General features: G+C 41.3%; 1 protein-coding gene across 2 annotated transcripts in view; it reads right to left on the reverse strand.

Annotated features, from left to right (window-relative positions):
* The window catches only part of cdh22 (cadherin 22), a 96,722-nt gene that overhangs the window by 58,506 nt on the left and 14,601 nt on the right, over positions 1-23,615 (reverse strand). For both annotated transcript variants that reach the window (XM_028575564.1, XM_028575565.1), the window contains 2 exons: positions 20,394-20,688; positions 3,010-3,129 (listed from right to left, as the gene is read on the reverse strand). In XM_028575564.1, the coding sequence (XP_028431365.1) occupies positions 3,010-3,129; positions 20,394-20,688 (415 nt within the window). The remainder of the gene's footprint in view (positions 1-3,009; positions 3,130-20,393; positions 20,689-23,615) is intronic.

Genomic DNA, 23,615 nt, shown 5'->3' on the forward strand with positions numbered 1-23,615 from the left:
TTAGCGGGTAGCACTTATGCAACAAGCAACTATATTTTCCTTCTCAGTCAGAATATCAACTTCTGCTAAGCACTTTATTATGGAGACACAAGTGCAGCGTATTCTGTATTTTACCTCCTCCGACTGGCTGGATGGAAGAGATTGTGTCATATTTGCGTCTCTACTCATACACCATTTTTTGGCTCAACTGTATTAAAATGAATAATATATTAGGGCAGAATGAAGGCATGCCTCAGCCACATTGAATAGCATCACAACTCCTCCATGGTAGGTAAGGCTGCACTCAACTTTGAGAAGTACATTTCCAAAGAGCAAGTGAGGGACATAAATAAAGTGATAAAATGTACAGAGTGAGTTAGCAGATGCACAGACAGAGGCAAAACTAAATGCAATGGCTTCATTTCCTCTGGAGTGTACATGCTGTAGCATTTTACCAGAGTTAGTGGTCAGTTCAAAACAGTGTCCTGCTAGTCTTTCAATTTAAATAACTATTTTAAATGTAAAAGGGGAATTCCTTACATTCAACTGAAGATAAGCAGAACAACAAATAACTGACAAACCATTGTGGAAACAAATATGGTCAGCTGGACCAAATGCAGACATCCTGACCAATGCGGAAAGGTTGTGTTGGATGTGACCCTGCACTATAATGTCTCATCATTGTTAGGGTAAGAATATGTGACATCTGCTTCATGGAGATTATATAAAAACTAGATTTAGTTACTTAAACAGCCAGTACTGTGGTCTCTCTTTTTATTCTTTATCTGTCTCTCTTACAAACTAGCACATAGTCCTTGATTTAATAGAGACATTCTACTTGTTGGCCCAGCAGCAGCAGCAGCAGCAGCAGCAGCAGCAGCAGCAGCATCAGGAGCCGACTGGTTTACTGTGCAGTAGTAATATATTTCCACTTTACCCCTTGGGATTTTACACATCAGAAATGTATTGATGCATTTCCTGGGCTTGGTGTGCTGTCTCCCTCCCAAAGGTTTGCATTGTGTTGGGTACACAACTCACTGATTCCAGTCACATTTTTCCCAGGGCCATGTTCTATGAGTAGCCAAAATACAGTACAGGCAGCACTGGAGTTAAGGAGGGAGACAGATGACATGCTCCTCTTTCATCCACCAAAGGCCAGAGGGAATGCATCTAAATTAGGGATGTCACAAGTAAAGCCCCAAACCACAGCTAGTACGCTGCACCATTGCTCTAACATCATGGTAGAGACTATATGTATATGACTTTTCATGGTCTGTATTCATCAATGCAGTCAAAGTCTATGGGGTCCATATTCCGATGCATATCACGCAGCCTTAACATTAACCAATTTAACTGAGTAATAGGGCTGTGTACAGCAGCCTCAGTATGTTAATGCATTACATTAATATGAAATAAATTATGCTGTTCCAATATTTTATCAATTGCGTTTCTGTTGTCATCTCACTAGGCAATGGAAATCTAATTGTACTATGTATCTATGAAACTACCTGTCTTTCCATATAGGCCTCGCCTACTATAAGAATTGAAAATAAGTAGTTTAGCCAGGCTAAGGTGTCAGTTTGCCTTTTGCATCTGTTAGAATGGCATTTCCTCTGCTGCTATGTGGGTCAGCAACCAATGATCTGTACATATTTCTGCAAGACATTTTTCATAAACCACTGAAGTTGATATCAAAAACTGTATTCGGAAGCATGCAAGTTTACATTTTTTTAGACTGTTGTTAAATTATAACACTAATAGAATAATCGATAATAGAATAGATTGTGTGTTTTGGGTAGGTACTCTTTTTTTAAATAGTACATTTTTGTGGTTTTCTATGTAACAATGATATTATGATCTACATTCAAATGAAACAAGGAAATGTCCTCATATACAATGTGTGGTTCAGTTCTTGTAAAATCACACCTTGGACACAGATACTTAAAAACACCTACAGACCATCCAGCATGGCCAAGGCGACAGAAAAATCGCAGTGACTTGCTGTTCAATGTGTGTCAGAGGGAGTGAGAGTGATATTAATGAGGCAGATTTCACAGCAGCTTTGTCTCCTCTTCATATTGACCTTCTTGACTCGCACCTATTATTCTGGCCGGTCTGCCTACGAAATGGGTAAAGGGGGTTGGGTGGAATGGGGGTTCTTAGACAGAAGCTGGAATGAACCAGCCAGTCTCCTGGCTAGTCCCACCAAGGCAAAGCCATTTATCATCCATGCGCCCAGACTGACCAAATCAAAGTGTTAGAGACCAAAAAAAGGAATCATTAAAACTTTAGTGCTTTTCCCTTGGGGGGGCATTCAAAGGCAACACTGATGCTAAGCTACTCCTGAAAGACTGTGGGTCACTCCTATAAGCTCCAGACCAGTACGGTTATAGAGAATGTTTCATTATATAGCTAGGTGGGATTTATCATAGGGTAACTCTGGATCTGGTCAACATATAACCAATGATTCTAATATAATGGTAGGTGATTAGTTAGACAAGTGAAAGTCTTTCATCCTTAGCGCTAGTAGGCAAAAACAATAAACTTTTAGGCTTTACTATGCTGAACACCCAGTGCATTTGGCCTAATGGACACCAGCAAAGTCTAAAAAGAATCAATAAAATAGGCAGTGACAATGCAATATATGTGTAATTAGCATTTTGTTTTCTCCCTTTGAATGCCCATGTAATATGTACAATGTTTATGCCTACTTATTGTACAAAAGAAGTTTAAGGCTTGAAGGTGGCACAAAACACTATGTTGGGCCAAGTCATTTATGCCATATGGTATTTTGAGTGTTTGCTAAAAGGAGCCAGTAGTTATTGGCAAAAACTTTATAAAGTTGCTTGTTTTTTGGCCAATTGATTTCTTGGTTTTGGCCACAAAGTTTGATTGATCTGGGAATTGCTGTGTCTGGGCTTTCGATTGCTAAAGCTTTTGTAGAAAAAAAGGAGCACAAGAAAATCTTATAAGAAAAGAAATAGTAGGTGTAGGGAGGGCTGAATGTGTGATCATTGTTATCATTCTTACCTGTGTGTCTGTCAACAGTAAAAATCTTTTCTTCATCCAGTACGCTGTACACCACTCTGGCACTGCTGCCATATGTAGGGTCGTCAGCATCTGATGCAGTAACCTTCATAACGGACGTTCCTGTTGAAAAAGAGACAATGTGTCAAAAAAGAGAATAAAAGCTTCTGAACTTCTTAATGATGATCTTTTTAAGGTTGTGGGCTTGGAAATACATCATACCAATAAGGGGTACTCACAAGTACAATAACAGTAATGCAGGTGTCAGTTTGTGCACACAGCTGTGTGTGCTTTGATGCGTACAAGTCTGTGATTATACTTGGAAGAGAGAGGTTAATGCATTTGGGTACCACTGCACCAGGTAGTTAGACTGGGTAAACCCCGCCCAATCTGCCAGCGATTTGATTTTGCCCTGCAGCTGGAACTATGCCCGTTGATCACGCCTCTTGTGCAGTAGAAAATACAGAGCAGACTCCCCAGACTAATGCTCAATCTTAAACGATTGAGCTTGGTCAGGTGATAGCCAGGTAGCTATTACATCTCTATGCACATTATTTTTTAAACACATTGGTTTATGTTTCAAATAACCTTTTCACTACACCAATGCTCAGAGTAGTTTTGCCTCTTATAGGCACCGAAAATGCAATCAGAGATGAAAGGAAACATGGAGTCATAAAGTCAACTTTATATCTTCAAAGACTGTTAGAAGTTCAAGAAATCTACAACAAACAATTAATCATGATTACCTTCACTTAGGCAGAAAACAGAGGCATTTAATTGAGGCCTCAAAATCTGGATTTGTGGAGAAAAAGTCATTATTTCTAATTCAGTGTAGTATATTCATTACCAGTGTGCAAACACAAGCCCCTGGCAGCAAATAGGCTGGCACACCTCTCCATTTAGTCACACATTTTAGTTAAAGCTCGGCCTAAAGCCTATACAACTTTAAGAATCTTAATTTGTAGGTTAAGAAACCGTGTACTTGCCTTTTAGCGAATGAGCACATTGTTTTCTTTCTATAAATAATTTCACTTACAGGAAAGGAAGGAAAATCAAAAGGGAGACGTTACTGGGTGCCATATAGGGCCTGAAGCACAAGGACTGGCTCTTGTCTCCATCCCTCTGGCCAATGCTATGGGTAATTACTGACAGCTGGTGTGTCCACCAAAGGTCACCGCTGTAGCCTTTCTCAGAGCCCTGTCATGCTACTGTCCAGCCACATAATGGCCTTATGCTAATGATGCTAATTAGCGGGAAGTGTCAGAGCACTGTTTGTTTCCTGTCATCCAATGGAGCTCCTAAGGGGGAAAGAGGGAGGGAGAGGCCAGTGGATTATCATTAAAGTCACCCGGCCATTAAATCAGACAGCTCAGCATTACTATGCTGCTGGTATCACCTATAGCACTCTTTTGTTCTTCCTGTATGTAAAGAGGAGCTGGCTGGTTAGCATGCCGACATAGAGCCAGCATATGATGAGGCACTCTACCTAGTCTATGATACGAGTGACACAAATGAAGGTGTGCTATTTTGCAGCTATTTTATACTATGTGGCAATGTGACAAATTAGCCCAAAGGTGAATTATCCCAAGAAACAACTGGTGTAAAAAGGGTGGACACACAAAAATGGACAGACAGATGGATAAGCATTTCTCCGGCATGTACTAAACTAAAGAATTATTAAAACTGGCACTATCAACAACCCTGTGTGGGTCTCAGTTAAATCTTGATGTATTGCTGCTCCCAGCGGATTCAAAGCATTGCATATTAACTAGGTTGGAATGAGTTTTTAATTCATATTCTGTGCCGTACAATAAAGTCATTACCCCATCCAAATATACCAAAGTGCACACTACCCTGATCCTTAGAAGATCAAGATATGCTGCATTTAATTGGGGGAATAAGTGAAATATCATTCTCATCATATCGAAAACATAAGGCTGTATAGGTATTTTCATTACTGGCAGCAGGCAGGGGTTTGCTAATTCTGCCTACTTGGTTGTCCCTACCGCTGTGGGTCCAACAAAACCATTTTTCGTTCATTGGATTACTCCCTCATCTTAATTTTCCCCAGGTAACAATCAGTTTGATGCTCAGCTGTTTCTGGTACTGGCTGGCAGCAACGTCAGATAGCTTGGAAGAACTATATAAATGCAAATGCTTCTTTATTGTGTTTATATTAAAAAGAGAAGTGAAGCAGTGAGTTTGGCACTTGGGTTCTTATTAAAGCTCTGGCTTGCATCTGTGTTTTCAGTAGGAGAAGTCATTACTTACATCTGTTGGCGGGGTTGGCGTCCCACTTAAGCAGATTCTACTGTTGATGGACTTGTGGGAATTGAATAAAAATTATTGACTTTCTCAAATTCGAATGTAATGCATACTGCAGTAATAGGAGAAATATGTCTAATGGAGAGAAGCTCCAGATATTCATTAACTAAAGAAAAACTTCAATCACAAATTGCTCTCAGATGAGACAGCATGCACTGTAGCAATAATAATTTTCATTACCAAAATATACAGGTTTTTTCTCTTTATTCCCCCTCATGGGCACATTTGTTTGGGCTGTTTCTTTGGTTTGGTTATACAACAAAATTTTCTTATTCTCTAAATCTCCATGTAATAACAATAAAATAAAACAATTAAATTGAATGACACTGTCAATGATACCCTGTGTTATTGCTTCAGTTTTTATTTGTTACGCTTAAAAAAATTATTATTTTGCAAACACTTGATATTCTCTCAATGCTGCGTTAAAAGAAACGTGTGTGTGTTTACTATAGTACACCCTGACATCACGGTTGGGTGACCCGTTCCAACAATCAGGTGAGTTCAAAAGTGCAACTGTCAACCAGAAGAGATCAGTGAAACACTATTTTTTAGCTTGGTGTTATGTAACTCTTTAAACATAATTTAAACATGTAAATATCTTTCAAATATATACTGTCATATCCACCTACCGCAGACATATAAGCAAAGTTATATTAATAATTCTTTATTTGTTTGTTTATATGTGTGTATGTTTGTACGCATGTGTATGTTTGTACGTAGTTGTATATGTACATGAACTTATATCTGTACAAGGTATCCACATGTTTATGCTTGGTTGTCCTTGTTTTTAGGCCTATGTCTATTTCTGTGTATGTACTCTGAGAGCAACAAAAAGCCGGAGTCAAATTCCTTGTATGTGTTCACACGTACTTAGCCATTAAAGCTGACTCTGATTCTAAAACATATGCAGCCTCTGTAATTTTGTTTTTTTTGAGTTAACTTGTGTCACTTGCTGAACAAATGAATATTTAGTCACCTCACTTACTCATGCTTTCACAGCCTGCAGATATATGCATTGTTGGTCTCACCATCAAAGCAATATTAAAATAGAAAAGTCAGCGAGGTGCTAATTTTCATATGCTAATTTTCAAATGTAACACAACTGATTTTCAGTATAGTAATCAGATGATGTGACAGCACATTTGAATTTTGCTTTTCCCCTTGCATTCACCAAAGCATTGAGAGCAACACTGTTTAGCAATGTTTCTCATGGCTGTGCAACAGTAATGAGGATGTGGCTTTGTTATTCATTTAATCCTCTGAATGGCAGCTTTTTATTTAACATTATTTACCACTTCTATGTAATTGTTAATATTTCTATAATGCTATTGTAATAATACGATAACTAACTCTTTAAGCCACTTAAAATCCCACCAAGTATGTGAGATTAACAGCTAATTAAGTAAAGTAGATACCCTCAGAATTAGGAGCTTTGACATCACTACTTTATGAATTAGTCTGTTTCTTACTGGTACACACAATACCCTCCTGAGATCCGGCAACTCATATTTGTCCTCTGTGGGAGGCATGCCACTGAGGCCTTTATTTCAAACACCATGTATGCAGTCTATTTGAATTCTAATGTACTGCGAAAATCACATCTTGGGCTTTGTGTATGTAACACACATAAGAAGAAGAGCTCATGTTCTGTCTTTGAATGGGGGGGAAATGGGGGGAATTGCAGAAAACACATTTTAGGGCAATACAGGAGATACATGATCAAATGTATAAGATATATTGTTTCTTTTCTACATAAGAATGTTGTTTTGTATTTATGAGTCCTATATTGAATAAAGATTTTAGAAGTGTACGGCAATGCCTTTCAAAATTTAAACCCATGTGCTTTGTGGGGGATTGTGGGACTTGTTTCTCCTTTTTTCAACCATATTCCATACTTCAGGAAACAGAGCACTGAGCGAGGCAGAAAAGATTTGATTGAAAATTATTAAGGAAGACTCAGACATAGATTTTTTTTGTCTTGCACATACACTATGTATAACCAGTTAAAATCATGCACAATACCTTTAATATTACATTTCTTAAAAATTAATTTAATTATACAATGTAAATGTACTGTAATGTACTTCATGTGGAAAATATTAACCTGATGTCCACAACAAGGGAAATGTTATAAAAAAAAAATAACATTACAATAACGTAACAAGCAACCGTCATTCCAAAATAATAACATAAGGTATTTGTTGCAAAGGACATTTAAAGGAACACGCCGACTTATTGGGAATTTAGCTTATTCACCGTAACCCCCAGAGTAAGACAAGTCGATACATACCCTTCTCATCTCCGTGCGTGCTGTAATGCTGTCTGACAGCTCCAGCGGCATCAGGCCAGCACAGAACCTCCAGGTGAATGGTTCCAGCAATCCTACTGCTCCGAATAAGTGACAAAATAACGCCAACATATTCCTATTTACATGTTCTGATTTATAGAGTCACAGTGTGTACAAAAAACAACGTAACATGAGACACAGCCATCTTCTAACTGTAAACAAACCGGGAACTATATTCTCAGGCGGAATAATATAGTACTTGGGCGGAGTGATATGCTCGCAGCAAGCCTGTCTGAGAATATAGTTCCCGGTTTGTTTACTGTTAGAAGATGGCTGTGTCTCATGTTACGTTGTTTTTTGTACACGCTGTGACTATACAAATCACAACATGTAAATAGGAACATGTTGGCATTATTTTGTCACTTTTGTCACAATTTGGAGCAGTAGGCTAGTTGGAACCAGTTACCTGCAGGATCTCTGCTGGGCTAAGCTAATGCTCGAACCGTCAGGCAGCGTTACATCACGCACGGAGATGAGAATGATATGTATCGACTTGTCTAACTCTGGGGGTTACGGTGAATAAGCTAAATTCCCAATAAGTCGGCGTGTTCCTTTAAGCAGTGTCCAGTAACCCTTGAAGGATAATGTAAAAAAAATAATCAGATGCAAACTAACCCTGGGACCATCGCTGGTGAAACGGAGAGTAGAGTTGTTTTTGGGTGACAATGGCTATATAGTCAGATTTATGCACAAGTTTGGTTTAACGGTATCAACACAGGCTGTCGGAATGGCTTCCCACACCATTTCAGCACTCTGGGAGAGATGGTTCAATTACTGTGAGGGGAGCTGGAGGAGTGTGCCACGTGTGAGACACTAGACTGACAGCTATTTAAGAGGCAGCCTCGTAAAAGAGATTTGTGCCTATCTCAGCTGGTGCTGTAGTGGTGCGAGCTTCAGTGGAGGGGTCTAACGGCTGCAGCTCTGAGCCTCGTTCCCGCTACGACCCGCCTTAATCTGCAGGACTGAGTGCTCCCCGCCTGCATTATGGATCATTTAGTAAAGCCATAAAAGCTGAGGTGTTTTCACATGAAAAGTTATTTCTTCACTACTTCCACTGTGATTCATTCCTCTCTCATCCACGTAAATGCCCCAGGAGAGAGAGGTGGCGAGCGAACAAGGGAGAGAAAAAGGAGGGTGAGAGAGAATGAAGTATAAAGGGGAGAAAAATCTGCCATGTCATAAAAGCCAATGGCCTGCTTACATTGATCCTCTTCCAGACCCCTACAAGGATTTGGGGATATTTTTCATCTCTCCTGACGGAGATTGTAAATCTAATCTTTGTGAGGCTTTGAATGTGTGTCTTTTAATAGATTGCATAATTACTTTTACTTACGTTAATTACGTTTTTGCAGACGTTATTGTAGGCCAGTGTGACAATTCAACTTTAAATGTAAACCTCTCATTACTTTCAAGCAAAGTCCCGATGAACAATGACACATGGGTGTCAACGTTCAATCTAGACGAACAAACATTAAGGTACAAAAACCTTTCTGTGTAGAAACCTTTTAACCTCCCTCCCTGCCCTTAATCTGCAGGCCAGGTGTCAACATGATTGTTTAAGACACAGCGTATTCCTTGTACAATGTCAAAAATGTGTAATGCACACAAAACTAATGACAGTGCCCATGCTTCTCTGCTTGATCACATATGGGATTAAAGTGACAGCCTTAATCAATTTCACAACTGCAAATCTATCGTGCTGCTCACACATTCTCTCCCCCCCTCCCCCACGTACACACTGATTCATACACATGACCACACAAATCAGCCCAAATCAATTATGTCAAGGGCTGTGGTTGAGCACATAATGGTAGATGCTACTGGTCATACAGTATACATAAAGGAGGTTGGCAGAGAATATTGATTGTAAGTTGCTCCTGTCTTGTAGCATTGCTCTCTCCTGTGACCCTGCTGCTCCAAATGTCTCACCTTCCGTTAGCATGACAGGCCCCGGCTGTCCTAATGGTGCTGTGGCAATTTGCAGCCTCCTGGGCAACCTTTCTGGACCACAGCAACAGGGAGGGTGATTATTACTGTAATCCCCTTGTGGAGTTCTCACATTACATACAAAAGGAGCGGGGGATTTATCTCTCGTGCTGACTATGCTGAGGGTGAGAGCAAGAGGGAGCCAGAAAGATAAAGGTCAAATGAACAGGAAGAGAAAGATCAAAGGAAATAAGATGTTTTGTTTTCAACGTCTTTTCCACAAAGGTACTCCTACATGCATTAGTTTGTTTTACTTCATTCGTAAAAAGGCCTCTGAGTTTGTGCTTTGAAGCTATGATTTCCTGAGTGTTCACATGCCAACACATGCGTGTCACTTGCCAACAACAACAAAAATAATAATATGAAAAAAAATTGTTAAACCATTATTGACAGGGCTTTCTTTTTTAATGCTTTATTCTGCTCACCACAGATGGCAGTTATTTATGTGTATTTTGTGTGTAAGTGTAACATCAATGTTATGCTGTTGTGCACAGTGATAGATGGTGCAGTGAGCATCATGAAGACATTTAAAATGCACATTCCACAAGGCTTCTCCTATGCTGCTCTTTTGGCTTTCAGTCTTGTCAAACCTCACTTCAGGTATTTTACGAAGCACTTGTCGACTACATATCTTTTCCAGTACCAAATCGTCCTATACAGATACTGCAAGTACTTTTTATTCATTAATGAACTGTACTTTAGTCATGATATCCACAAACAAAGTGTGCTTGATACTTGAAATCAATATAGTGTCCATTAAAATGTCCAAAGATAAACTGCTACAACATAGTTAAATTAAAATGAAAATGAAAACAAAATGCACAAGGCATGGAATGGAATTTACAGAGATAACATGCCTTGAGGTATGGAGAAAAGCAAGAAAGGTTCAAATGCTGACATTTGTTCAGTAGCTAAAAGTGCAGGACATTGTCTTAAAACATATCTTAATGGCCTTTGGTAAATTAGATTGTTTCTTTGTTAAAGAATATGATAAATGTCAGTCTAAGAATACTATTATGCTACTTTGAACTCTGTCTGTTGTTGTTTGTGTTTGGTAATTCTACACAGGATAGTGGTCAGCCTAATGTCTGTTATCAGCCTGCTGTTTGCCTGCCTGTTGGTCTTTGGACACGTGACTTGTCAGTCAGTCAGTACGTGTACATGCACAGCAGTATATGTGTATGGGTATGGTCTTAACCCGGTTAAGTGAATAACCGGGAGAATGACGGGAGTAACTCTAACTCCGGTTCAATAGGTGGCTCTCTGCCAGCGCACAACGTTTTTTTCTTATCACTAAATTTGTACAATTTAACAACTTAATGTTTCATTTAGCTAAACACTCTTGTCACAGCATAGGTTTCCGCCAGATGACTGCTAACTTGTTTATAATGTAATCCTTAACCAGTGTCGGGTGGAATTAGCAAGCTAACTTCGTTACCTAGCTAGCTAACTAACAATAACGTTAGCCAGGGGCCGCAGCAAGGGCTGCTCACTCCCTCCACTTTTTTGCGGAGACACAGCGTTGACAGACCCGGAGATGAATTTAGCCATCTCCCGATGTCCGCTGCTGCCTCGGCAAGGATTTGCTGCCGATGGCCCGTTGATTCGGGTAACGCTGTTTTGCTGTATGGTGTCATAGCAACGACACTGACAGAGTATGTCTGGTTCAAAACCCACTCAAGGTGAGTGGCGCATAGATATATATAGATAGACCATTAGAAATTCTTTGTATATACTGACTAGATGTTGGCTTGGGCTTCTAAGCATGCGCCAACAACACCGCCATCTTGGAACGGGGATCTGAAACGCCAAATTAGTTTTCCCACATTCAGATCAGCACTAAAGATGCTGGACTTTTGTGCTGCTTATGGATGTTCAAACAAAAGAAATTAAAAAACCAAACACTTTTCTTTCGGTCATGACACAGCCTTCAACAAAACCCCAAGGTGCTTGAACTCCTTCACTTGGGGTAAGGACTCATTCCCTACCTGGAGTAGGCACTCCATCGGTTTCCTGCTGAGAACCATGGCCTCAGATTTAGAGGTGCTGATCCTCATCCCAGCCGCTTCACACTCGGCTGCGAACCGATCCAGTGAGTGCTGAAGGTCACAGGCCGATGATGCCATCAGGACCACATCATCTGCAAAGAGCAGCGATGAGATCCCCAGCCCACCGAACTGCAACCCCTCCCCACCCCGACTACGCCTTGATATCCTGTCCATAAATATTACAAACAGGATTGATGACAAAGCGCAGCCTTGGCGGAGACCAACCCTCACCTGAAACAAGTCCGACTTACTGCCGAGAACCCGGACACAGCTCTCACTTTGGTCGTACAGAGATTGTATGGCCCTGAGAAGAGACCCCCTCACCCCATACTCCCGCAGCACCTCCCACAGTATCTCCCGGGGCACCCGGTCATATGCCTTCTCCAAATCCACGAAACACACGTAGACCGGATGGGCATACTCCCAGGGCCCCTCCAGGACCCTTGCGAGAGTGAAGATCTGGTCCATTGTTCAGTCCCTCCAGGATTTTGCGAGGTCGCGATCGCGCCAATTCACGCAAATTCAATCAATCACCGCAACTTTTCTGCAACTTTGACCAATCATCGCGGTCTCCTGCAAAGCGTCGTCATACGTCAGCAAACTCACTTCCTTGTTTTGTTCAGAAGATGCTCAGCATGCGCAGCAGACACGTGTGCTGCCAACGTCTCACATTTACCTACAAAAATAACAGCAAAGGACCGTGAAAAACAGTATCTAGATGTTCTTTACGAAAGCGGGGGTAAACTGTTTTGCAAGACGTGCAACGATTTAGACTTTAACGATTTAAAAGTCGCTGAAGTTGTTGCCGTTTCAATCCTGGCTGTCGGCTCTCTGCAGCGGGTGGGGCTACTGCTCTGTTCCCTCCGCAACTGACGCTTGCACACACACAAACACACACACACAGACAGACACACAAACAACACACACACACACACAGACACACATACAAACAACACACACGGTGGATGCAGGAGAAAAAGGAGATGAGACGACACGATGACCTAAATTGAGGACAGCTACGCTTGTTATTGTAAGTGCAATGATAAGTCAAAGTCAGTACTTTATCAAACTGTATGAATGTGAGTCCCAGGCCAGGTTAGGAAATGAACTAACAATGTAAAGATCAACAAGCCACTGATAGATATTTTCAAATTTGATTCATTCAATAAATTATTATTTTTTTTGTCTTAAATCCACCAGCCATTTTCATATTATACCAACATTTGCAGCATCCTGAGCCTTTTTGGTAAGGTTACTAGGAAAACTCAGCCCAGGATAGTTTTACTCTCCCCAAAACATGTTTCCTTTTTATTTTTAAAGAACTATACAAAAAAAAAATTGCAACTTTTTTGCAACTTTCACTGTCTCCCGCAACTTCATTGCAACAAACATCCAAAATACATCGCAAATTTTATCGACATTTTTTACAAAAGCTCCCGCAAAATCAGGCATTTTGGATCGCAACAATCTCAAAAAAAGGCCGCGAAATCCTGGAGGGACTGATTGTTCCACGATGAGGACGGAATCCACATTGTTCCTCTTCAATCTGAGGTTCGACTATCGGCCGAACCCTCTTTTCCAGCACCTTGGAGTAGACTTTACCAGGGAGGCTGAGAAGTGTGATACCCCTGTAATTGGCACACACCCTCTGGTCCCCCTTTTTGAAAAGGGGAACCACCACCACAGTCTGCCACTCCTTTGACACTGTCCCAGACTTCCACGCAATTTTGAAAAGGCGTGTCAACCAGGACAGCCCTCCACACCCAGAGCCTTGAGCATTTTTGGACGGATCTCATCAATCCCAGGGGCTTTGCCACTGTGGAGTTGTTTGACTACATCAGTGACTTCCGCCTGTGAAATTGACAACGATCTCCCATCATCCTCCAGCTCTGCCTCTAACATAGTATTAGTCGGATTCAGGAGTTCCTCAAAGTGCTCCTTCCACCGCCCTATTACCTCCTCAGTTGAGGTCAACAGTGTCCCATCCTTACTGTACACAGCTTGGATGGTTCCCCACTTCCCCCTCCTGAGGTGGCGAACAGTTTTCCAGAAGCACCTTGGTGCCGACCGAAAGTCCTTCTCCATGTCTTCTCCAAACTTCTCCCACACCCGCTGCTTTGCCTCTTTCACGGCAGAGGCTGCAGCCCTTCGGGCCCTTCAGTACCCTGCAACTGCCTCCGGAGTCCTCTGGGATAACATATCCCGGAAAAACTCCTTCTTCAGTCAGATGGCTTCCCTGACCAGCGGTGTCCACCACGGTGTTCGTGGGTTACCGCCCCTTGAGGCACCTAAGACCCTAGCTCCTCGCCGCAGCTTCAGCAATGGAAACGTTGAACATTGTCCACATGGGTTCAATGCCCCCAGCCTCCACAGGGATGCACAAAAAGCTCCGCCGGAGGTGTGAGTTTAAAGTCTGTTGGACAGGGGCCTCTTCCAGACTTTCCCAATTTACCCGCACTACCCGTTTGAGATTACCAGGTCTGGCCAGAGTCTTCCCCCACCCCCTGACCCAACTCACCACCAGATGGTGATCGGTTGACAGCTCCGCCCCTCTCTTCACCCGAGTGTCCAAAACATATGGTCTCAGATCAGATGAAACGATTATAAGATCGATCAATCAAGCCTCTCCATTTGTCTCCATCATTGCCCACGTGCGCATTGAAGTTCCCCAGCAAAACAATGGAGTCCCCCACTGGAGCCCCATGCAGGACTCCACTCAAGGTCTCCAAGAAGGCCGAATACTCCGAACTCTTGTTTGGTGCATATGCACAAACAACGGTCAGAGTTTTCCCCCCACAACCCGCAGGCGTAGGGAGGCGACCCTCTCGTCCACCGGGTAAACTCCAACGTAGCGGCGCTCAGCCGGGGCCTTGTGAGTTTTAACTGGAGTAAGGTGTTTACATGGCGTTTGAGAAATCCGAGTATTGCCTTAAAGCGTAACTCTTGACTGAATTTGACCGAAAAAATGAAAATACGGTAAATCTTAAAAGTGACGATTCCGTCCTAAATATGCTTTTAAACAAAAATTTGACACGGGTACATTCACAAAAAGACCCTAGGTTGCATTTTGGCGAGCATTATGCTTTAACCCAAATATAATAGTTTTTTTAAACTGCTTGTAAACCCACTGAATGTTACCTGAGGTCACATCTCTGCCACTCAGAGGTCCTCTCTATGGACCCACATCAATCACAGGATTAGCTCGGTGGAAATATTTCACCCTGTTGTGATTCCACCATCAAGAGCTGCCCCTCCTAGCCACATTTCCATCCGACTCCCTCGCTGTCACCCTTGTTTGAGTGGTAGGAAAGTATGCCTGCCTCAGTGACTAAATGGTTTAAAATCTGACAAATTGTGCTCCTTAGTCAGTCAGCTCACATAAAGAATTAAAAAAAACAGAGTGACAGATGTCTCAGTATGTATGTTGTAACACGTTGTAATACTGATTTCAAATTGGAAAAGGCCTGTCTTTATTACTTCAACATTAGCTGGGCGTGTAAAGCATAAACATTAGCTTGGTGTGCCACTGTGTCACCGCCGATGTCTCTGCAGTATGTGTGCTAGATATTGTGTCTAAATCTCAATCTATCTAATACTTACAGTAACTGCAGAAGATTCAGATATTTACAACTATGTAGTATTGACTGGCAGAATGCAGTTTGACAGTTTTTAAAACTTTAGAGGCCTAGCCTGAAGCTATGCATTTATTTAAACCAGGGCTGGGGAAAACCAACAGGAAAAGAAATGAATCCAATTTAAACATAAATGATGAGACTTTCCAAAACATAAAAATTAGCCCAACATGTCATTCTACATAAGCTACCTATTAACATGTAACCACCAAAGCTGTTCATATAGAAAGGTAAATTCGGAGCCTAAACATGTATGATCTGACTTTTTGTGCTTTGATACACACATTGCCTGAGGCAACACAAAAAAGAGGAACAAAGTATTTTCCCATTTCTGTTTAATTCTACAGTCAGCTATATGTATGGCCTAAACAGGGACGCCCATTACATTTCTTTAAACAAATAGACACACTGAACCTCAAGATACCTACCCCATCTGTCTCTACACTACATATTATCATCATTATACAAATATTTTGTTATTTTCAGCTGAGGGGATTTTTCAATCTTGAGAGCACAGTTTTAAAGACAAATCTCACCTGTCTCAATCACTTCTCATGCACTAGTTAAGCTCAATATTACTTTGTGGAAAAAACTAAGTACTCAGAGTAAAAATTATCCCATAATCGATAAACAGCAGAGCAAGGCTAGCTGTTTCCAGACTTTTTGCTAATCTTAGCTACCTGGCTCAAGTGTGTGTGTGGGTGTGTGTGTGTGTGTGTGTGTGTGTGTGTGTGTGTGTGTGTGTGTTTAGCATCTCTGCAAGAAAGTGAATCTGCATTATCTGTGTTTGAGGTTCTGATCTACCTCTTTGTATGTTAACAGATTATGCAATTTTAAGTGGACCTTTAGGATCACACAGGGTTTTTTTGCCAAAGATGTGATTTGAGGTATTTTATAATGGACGAATGGCTGTTTTAAATGAACAGACTTGTAAATCTAACATTAACTTGCAAATAGACATGAGGCAACATTAGCTTTTAACATCGTAGGTGATTTACATGATGATGGGTCCATTTTTGTATTCAGAAAATACAAGGGATGGTGAGCCACTAAGAGAAAGATGACCTGTTGGTTTGTATGTGAACATCCATTAATTAAATATACCTATAATACACAGTTTTTGGTTTCAGAATACAATACATCTTTATCTCATTGAAGCATGAAAAACATACTGAAATATGTAATAAATCAAAACTGCTAATACAATGCACTTAAGACTGCATTATTCGTATATAAAATAAAACAGTTGTCTTTCCACATATACGTGTAATGCAGATGCATACAGTACAACTTTTACAGTGCAGCTAACTTATAGAAGAGTTTAAGACAAAAGTTAAAGTCAGCTCAGGGGCATGCAGCCATACCAAAGGCAGGAAGGTGAAACAAAAGTCAGATGGAGAATTCGCTGCTGCAGTGCACCACTATGTCAGTAAATGTATGCATCTTCTCACAGAGGTAAATATGTTTCTTAAACCAGACAACAGCCATACCCATTAGTGATGTACTCATCAGCTTTTTTGGCCCCGATCCAGTCATTTAAATATTAACTATCTGCCAATACCAAGTCCCAATCCGATACTAGTATATGCTAAGATAACAGAGCTTAGTTATTTACAAAAATAACTAAGTAAACAAAGTAACTGAAATATGACTTACATATAACTTAGTTCAGCAAATGAGTCTTTTCTCTTAACACCAAAACAGTTCTCTTTATCGAAAAAAATAAACCCAACCCAAAAATAAACAAGTTCCCTCGCTGGACCAACCTATCAGCTGTGCACTGGGAGTGATGCAGGGAAACACCATAAGCAGCTGTCCAGTCGATCACAGAGTGGCTACTGGGAGAACATGCAAACTGCAAAAAATATTTGCCAAAGGCCCCGCTTGACTCATCACTGTACAGTGTTGAAGTTGCAAAATAATTGAACCAGTCTGGGTTAACTCATTTCTTTAAAAACACCAATGTGTTAGCTTAAAATACACCCTGCTATTGGTGGTGACAAGTGAGCCAGCAAACCCTATCATTTGCCAGTGAATGTGTTTACCTCTCTAGGCCACACTGTCTTAGTTTGCTTAGTTTGAATCTATATAATAAATAAAAACACTTAAATTTGGGCTGTTAAAAAGAACTTCTAGAGACATGTTGTTTTCAGTCCAGGATGTCCTCTACCAAGACACTGTATTAAATCAATTTTTCACAGTCTTTATCATCATGAGTCAGAGGACACAGCTAGCAGAGAGGCTCCATCCATGTTCCCTCTTCTTTCCCAACATAAAGACATGCACGGTTCTTAGAGCAACATTCAATCACCCATGCACTACAAATTTGATTTAAGACTTCAATTTCATTAGCCGCACATTTTCCAAAGGACAACACCGAGATCAGGCCCTCCAATTTCATCATCATCTTTGCGGCTCCTATTGTAGTTGCCCTTTTCTCTCCTTTTCAGAGTTAACCAACCCCTAAAAAGAAATGGACAATGTACACAGGTATTATTTTTGGTAGCAGATGCTAAGCAAACAGGCAGACAGGCAGACAGACAGGAAGTCCTTGCTAAAAGAGGGAGGGGTGGAGGCTGTAAAGCTTTGACAAAGACGTGCACTGGGAGACATGAGAGGAGTGATAAGAAAAAATGAACGTGCCTCAGGCAACTGACTACTAATTCCCTTCTTACTATTATGGTCTCACGTTTTCTAAAGCAGTTTGCTGTATGGTTGGCCCTAAAACAGCACAGTGAGCTTATCACTGGTGTGGCTAATGCTTGCAACCTGATTCCATCACGGCATTAAATGCAACCCTGCTTCAGATTACAGGAGCTGTGTCCAAATTACATAGAAAGTACTGATTCTAACCAGGTTATGAGTATATAGTGCATTCACACAGAAAAAGTGAGAAAATCAAGTCTACGTTATTTAGATTAGATTTCAACATGCTTATGCGGTGTTGACGAACAGTATTATTGGATAATTCGGGGCACAAAATAAAAAGAGGAGCTGCTCAGAGATGAGAAAAAAGAAAACAATTGTGGATAGTGTTGAGACAGCTCAAAGGACATCACAAAAGCAAATAAATGGCTAGTGTAGCATTTTACTAATTTGCTGTTAAAATAACAATGAAATGCTGCGCTATTCACTTTAGACCAGGTTTTTGTTGATCACTTCCCGCTTCACCTGAACACACCTCCCTGTAAGACCAGAACAAATATGATCACAGGTGCATTTGCTATTTAAACGACGCGGGTGCTGGATGGGAAATTGATAACTGCATCGGTCTTAAACTAGCAAAGACACTTGCGTCGGGTTTTGCGCCGGGTGCAAGATACGGCCCAATAAGTCATATTATGAGCTATGCTTCAAACACTTGGGTACGAGAGGTAATATGCAGCAAAAGCCAATGAGCTGGTGAGTGACATGTTGCAACCTGGTCTGTCCGGCACCTCTATTTTCCTTTTACTCCTTTCCGTTATTGTCATTGTGCTTGTGACCTTATCACTGACATGCCAAAAAAATCCTGCTGGCCTTAGCTGATGTTCAACAGGGGAACAGCAGAAAGAAACAGGGACAGGGACAGGGCAGGAGAATGCTTGACTAAGCAATAGCTGTTACCTCATTAGGGCTAGTGCTCCGAAACGATGTTTTAAACATGAACTACACACTCATTTAGTGCGTAATTTGACTGAGGTGCGACAGGGTCGAACAAGGGGGAGCAGCCAAAGTGGAAAGGTCCTGATCATTAAGATTACATTAACTAACATTAACTAAGCGTGGTCTCTATGACTCAATTTTTCTCCTTCTTGAGAAGATAATAGCTCTCTTGCTTACCAAGGTTTTGCATCTTTTTCTAAAACTCTGCACAATTTCTATTCTATTTATCTCTCTTCTATTTTTTGCTACCCTTCAATTGCTGTGTCTCTCACTCTTTCTCTGCCTCACACACACACACACACACACGCACACACACACACACACACACACACACACACACACACACACACACACACACACACACACACACACACACACACACACACAACCCATTCAGTTTGGGAGAGCAATGTAGGCAGAAATGCCCATGGTTGGATCATGCTGAGGAGGCAGGAATTAATTCCAATCAGGCTTGAACAGAGAAGAGCCATTCCATTCTGCACCACTCCTGGAGTCACTCAAACATAAAGCAATCCTCCCCCCTCTACTGCATATGCATGATCACAAACACACACACATCCACAAATCAGCATCACACACAACATTCTGAGCACACATGATATTGTGATATCTCTTGGCAGCCAAACAGAATTTTGTTTATTAAACATCAGCGGTGTCTGTGACATTAATACAATGCTAATGAAGCCCCGGACACCCTCGTTCACCTGTCTTTTCCATTTCGCTGAAAATTTTAAGCAGCCATAGGGTGCCGCTAATACTGTTGTTCACAATAAAAACATGCTTATTAAGAATAAAGGTGGCATTGTGGTTTCAATGTCAAAAGCCTCTATGATAATATGGTGCACACTCGCCATTATCTACTCTCGTAGAGCACTTCTCCTCTACCCCTCTTTCCCTCCTAATTCCCCCCTTCATCATTTGCCTTATAACAGTGTATCAGAACGCAGCCACAATGCTCATTTGACAGTAATGCAATTCGCCTTCTTCATATGCCTGCACCGTCTTCTTCATTTTCCATATCATTCCTACCTACGGGTCATAGCTTTGACACAGTCCTGTGTGGGGATCTTGCTCATATGTCCATGTCATCATTCTACTTCTCTTTCATCCACAAGGAATTCACTGAATCCAAATCTATTTTCATCTCACAACTCCTGTCTTTTTTTCCATCTTCCCAATGGGGGAATATTTGATCATTTTGCTCTTGTTGGCATTTTCTAGCTTCCCTGAGCCCAGGACAAAGCATTATGTAACATACCCTACTTATGGATCAGGAAAATAGCTGTAATATACTGGTAATTATCTACAGTATGTGCACCTTTGGGCCATTCTGAGCTCAAACAGCTATCCAGATGACTGACCGTACTATGTTTCTCGCCTTACCTATGGGTGACAGCTCTGCCACACTGCCGATGTAGGGACCCTCCAAGAACTTGGGCTCACTGTCGTTGATGTCCTGGACCTTGATGACAAACTCTGACTCTGGTTCTAGAAGGTCGTTGGAAAGCCGGTCCCGGGCCCGAGCCTGAAGTGTGTAAAAAGCCTTCTCTTCTCGGTCCAGTCTCTCTGTGGCATGGATGTCCCCTGTTAGCTCATCGATGATAAAGATGGAGCCCGCCCCTTCTCCAGAGATAGTGTACTTGATGTTGCCCTCACCTTCGTCAGAGTCCGTATGGATCTGTAAATTGACAAAAAATAAACGTGACGACAGTAAGGAGCCACACCCTATACATTGTTTTATTTTGTCATTGTAACACCATGGCAACCCTTACACCTCAAAATTACGTTTTAATACTACTACGTTGCAACAGCAAATACATTTTAATAGAAATGTACAGTAATGCTGCAAAGATTGTGTTTTTACCGACATACTGAGGAAAATGCCGATTCTGACAATTGTTCACTTAAAATGCATTTCATTTGTCTTCCCTATAATATCTGCTCTTGCACTACAACATCCACTCCTAGCAACTAAAGCATTATTTGTTATGATTATGTTTAGACTCCTTACCTTTACCAAGGGAGATGGAAAAGTCAACAGTGATTAGAAGCACAAAATAGGCCAAGTTTACTTTTTTATCAAAATCAACCAAAGCACTTTTGTTGCCTAAAACTAAACAAATACAGGGCTCAGGTCTGATCTCCGGCGTTCTGATTAAGTTCTACAAGCAAAAACTCAGTATAAGCAAAGACTCAGTATCAAAGTCTTCCTTTTTCAGAAATTGCTTTACGAGTGTTGCAATAACTACAGTAATTTATTTTGACGAGCACAGTGCTGTTCAAAATGTGCCTTATCGGAACGGGACAATTGCTTGGCCTCTGTTATTGCTGCTTGTAGCTTTCTCAAGATTGGCTCACTCAAACTACTTCACACTCGCAGTGTCCTAATCAATACACCTGCCATAGTCTCGCTTGCCAGACCCATCTCCACAGCGCTGCGGAGCAAGGTCTGGCCCCTCTACACATACACTCCTGGAAATGGAGAAAAAAACGGCCTGGGTTGTTTGCATTTCTTTATACCAATCACAATGACGGTGTTCTGCCTTGGTTTCTGCTGGGCTTTTGTAAGTTACTGTTAAGACAACCCATTATTTTCTCGAAAAAAAACCACAACATTTACTCAAGATACTTATCTTTTATGATAAAGGATGTCTTGAATGTCCCAAAAATATAATTAACTTATTTTCGACCAAAAACAAAGTTACAGCCTTTTTCCTTTGCAAGGCAGAATATTGCTTTTACCGACATTCCACACTTGATGACACCTGAGCAAACTGTTAGATGCGTTTGAAAGTTTAGAAAAATCAGTACATGGACCTTTTGAGTTGAGATTAATACGTTCCACATTTTGCATGGGCTTTTCTATTTAGTTTCATTAGCTGTGAATCAGGCACGGCCTTATGAGTGGGCCTGACAGGCCTAGGCCCACCCACTTTTCAACAGGCTCACCCAAAACATTTCCTCAAAAAACATTAATTAATTAATATATTATAATTTGGTGACGAATTATTAAAAATCGAAAAATAATCTCATAATTTCTGCTAAAATTGTCTAAATGTTTAGTTTTCAAAAACAATTTAAAAAAAGCTGGTCATGTCTATTTTTATGTTTCTGCGCAAGTTCAGCAGACAGTGAGGTTTGGATCGGATGTAGCTCGTCTGTATGCTAGGCTAGCTCCCAGTGATCTGAGAGTGTGAAAATCATTTCCAGTAAAGGACAAGGTTGCAACAGTCGTTGTTTAGGTACCTTAAACGTGCACGAACGTTCTCATAGTCATCGCTGCAACCAGGAGATGAAGGAGAGCTGAGATCCACAACGGCGAGCACATCTTTGTCTCGGACACCGCAGGATGCGCCAAGCGCGGCCAGCGCGGCTAGCGCGGCCAGCGCCGGTGCTATAGCCTTTGCCTCTGCCTCGCGAGTGGATGATATAGCCCCTATGGATATAGCCCTGTGGATCGGTCTTCCGTGGATGAGCCCGCAACTCAACCAGCGCTAAAGTATCCGGTCACTTCTTCTGCTGAGTTTAATTGTGTAGGACCGCCAGAGGATAACAGTAAGGTATGTGGCTACTCTGCCTGTATTGTATTATGTCGTTATATGAGATATATGGATTAAAATAATCAATTCATAACCCGCTACAGAAGCTGCAGGCGCAGTTCTATTTCTATAACAGCTTGTTACTGTTGTCAAGTTGTTTTTCCCTCATGGTTTTCTCTTGTTATGGCCAATAATGCTTTAGGGCTATTAATACGATTTATTTATTTTTGTTAAACATGTTTTTAACATGAATCATCACACTAAAGTAAGGAAATAATTTGAGTCTTGTTTTACATGACAGTTGACGTTGCAATGAACACGTTCTGTGGCCGAGTATTGATTGAAACTGTCGGGCAGTGTTGTTGATCTGTATATTGTTGAAAACTTAAAACAGTTGAAAAGAATTGTGAAATATTCGGCCTCATGTTATACGAGCAGAACTAAACTATGTTTGGGGAAATATTATTTATTTTATTATTTTATTACATTTATATAGCGCTTTATCATAGACACTCAAAGCGCATTTGGGGAGAGGGGGGGTGGGGACTGCTCTCTAACACCACTAATGTGTAGCACCCACCTGGGTGATGCACGGCAGCCATACAACGCCTTACGATGCCAGACGCCAGAACGCTCACCACACATCAGCTAGTTAGGGAGGGGAACATATTTTTAGTGGTGGGGGAAACCGGAGAACCTGGAGAAAACCCACACAGACACGGGGAGAACATGCAAACTCCACACATAAAAGGTGTTTTGAACCCAGAACCTTCTTGCTGTGAGGCCACAGCACTAACCACTGGGCCACCGTGCTGCCCGATATTAGATTCCTGACCACTTTTACAGTCTATAGGCCTGAGGTTAGGAGAGATGCGCTATAGCACAGCCAGGTATGGTGCGTAATGGAGAGTCCAAAGCGCTCTTCTTTTGGGCAGAACCAAGGAGAGCGATCGCGGATAGGTCCGTCCTTTGCACCAAAACTTTTACAATGCAACAACATATAAATAGCATCAAGCTATTACAATCTTTATTATGTAAGCACATATAATATATATAACAGTATATT

The sequence above is a fragment of the Perca flavescens genome, chromosome 4 (genome assembly GCF_004354835.1).
Source record: "Perca flavescens isolate YP-PL-M2 chromosome 4, PFLA_1.0, whole genome shotgun sequence".
NCBI lineage: Eukaryota > Metazoa > Chordata > Actinopteri > Perciformes > Percidae > Perca > Perca flavescens.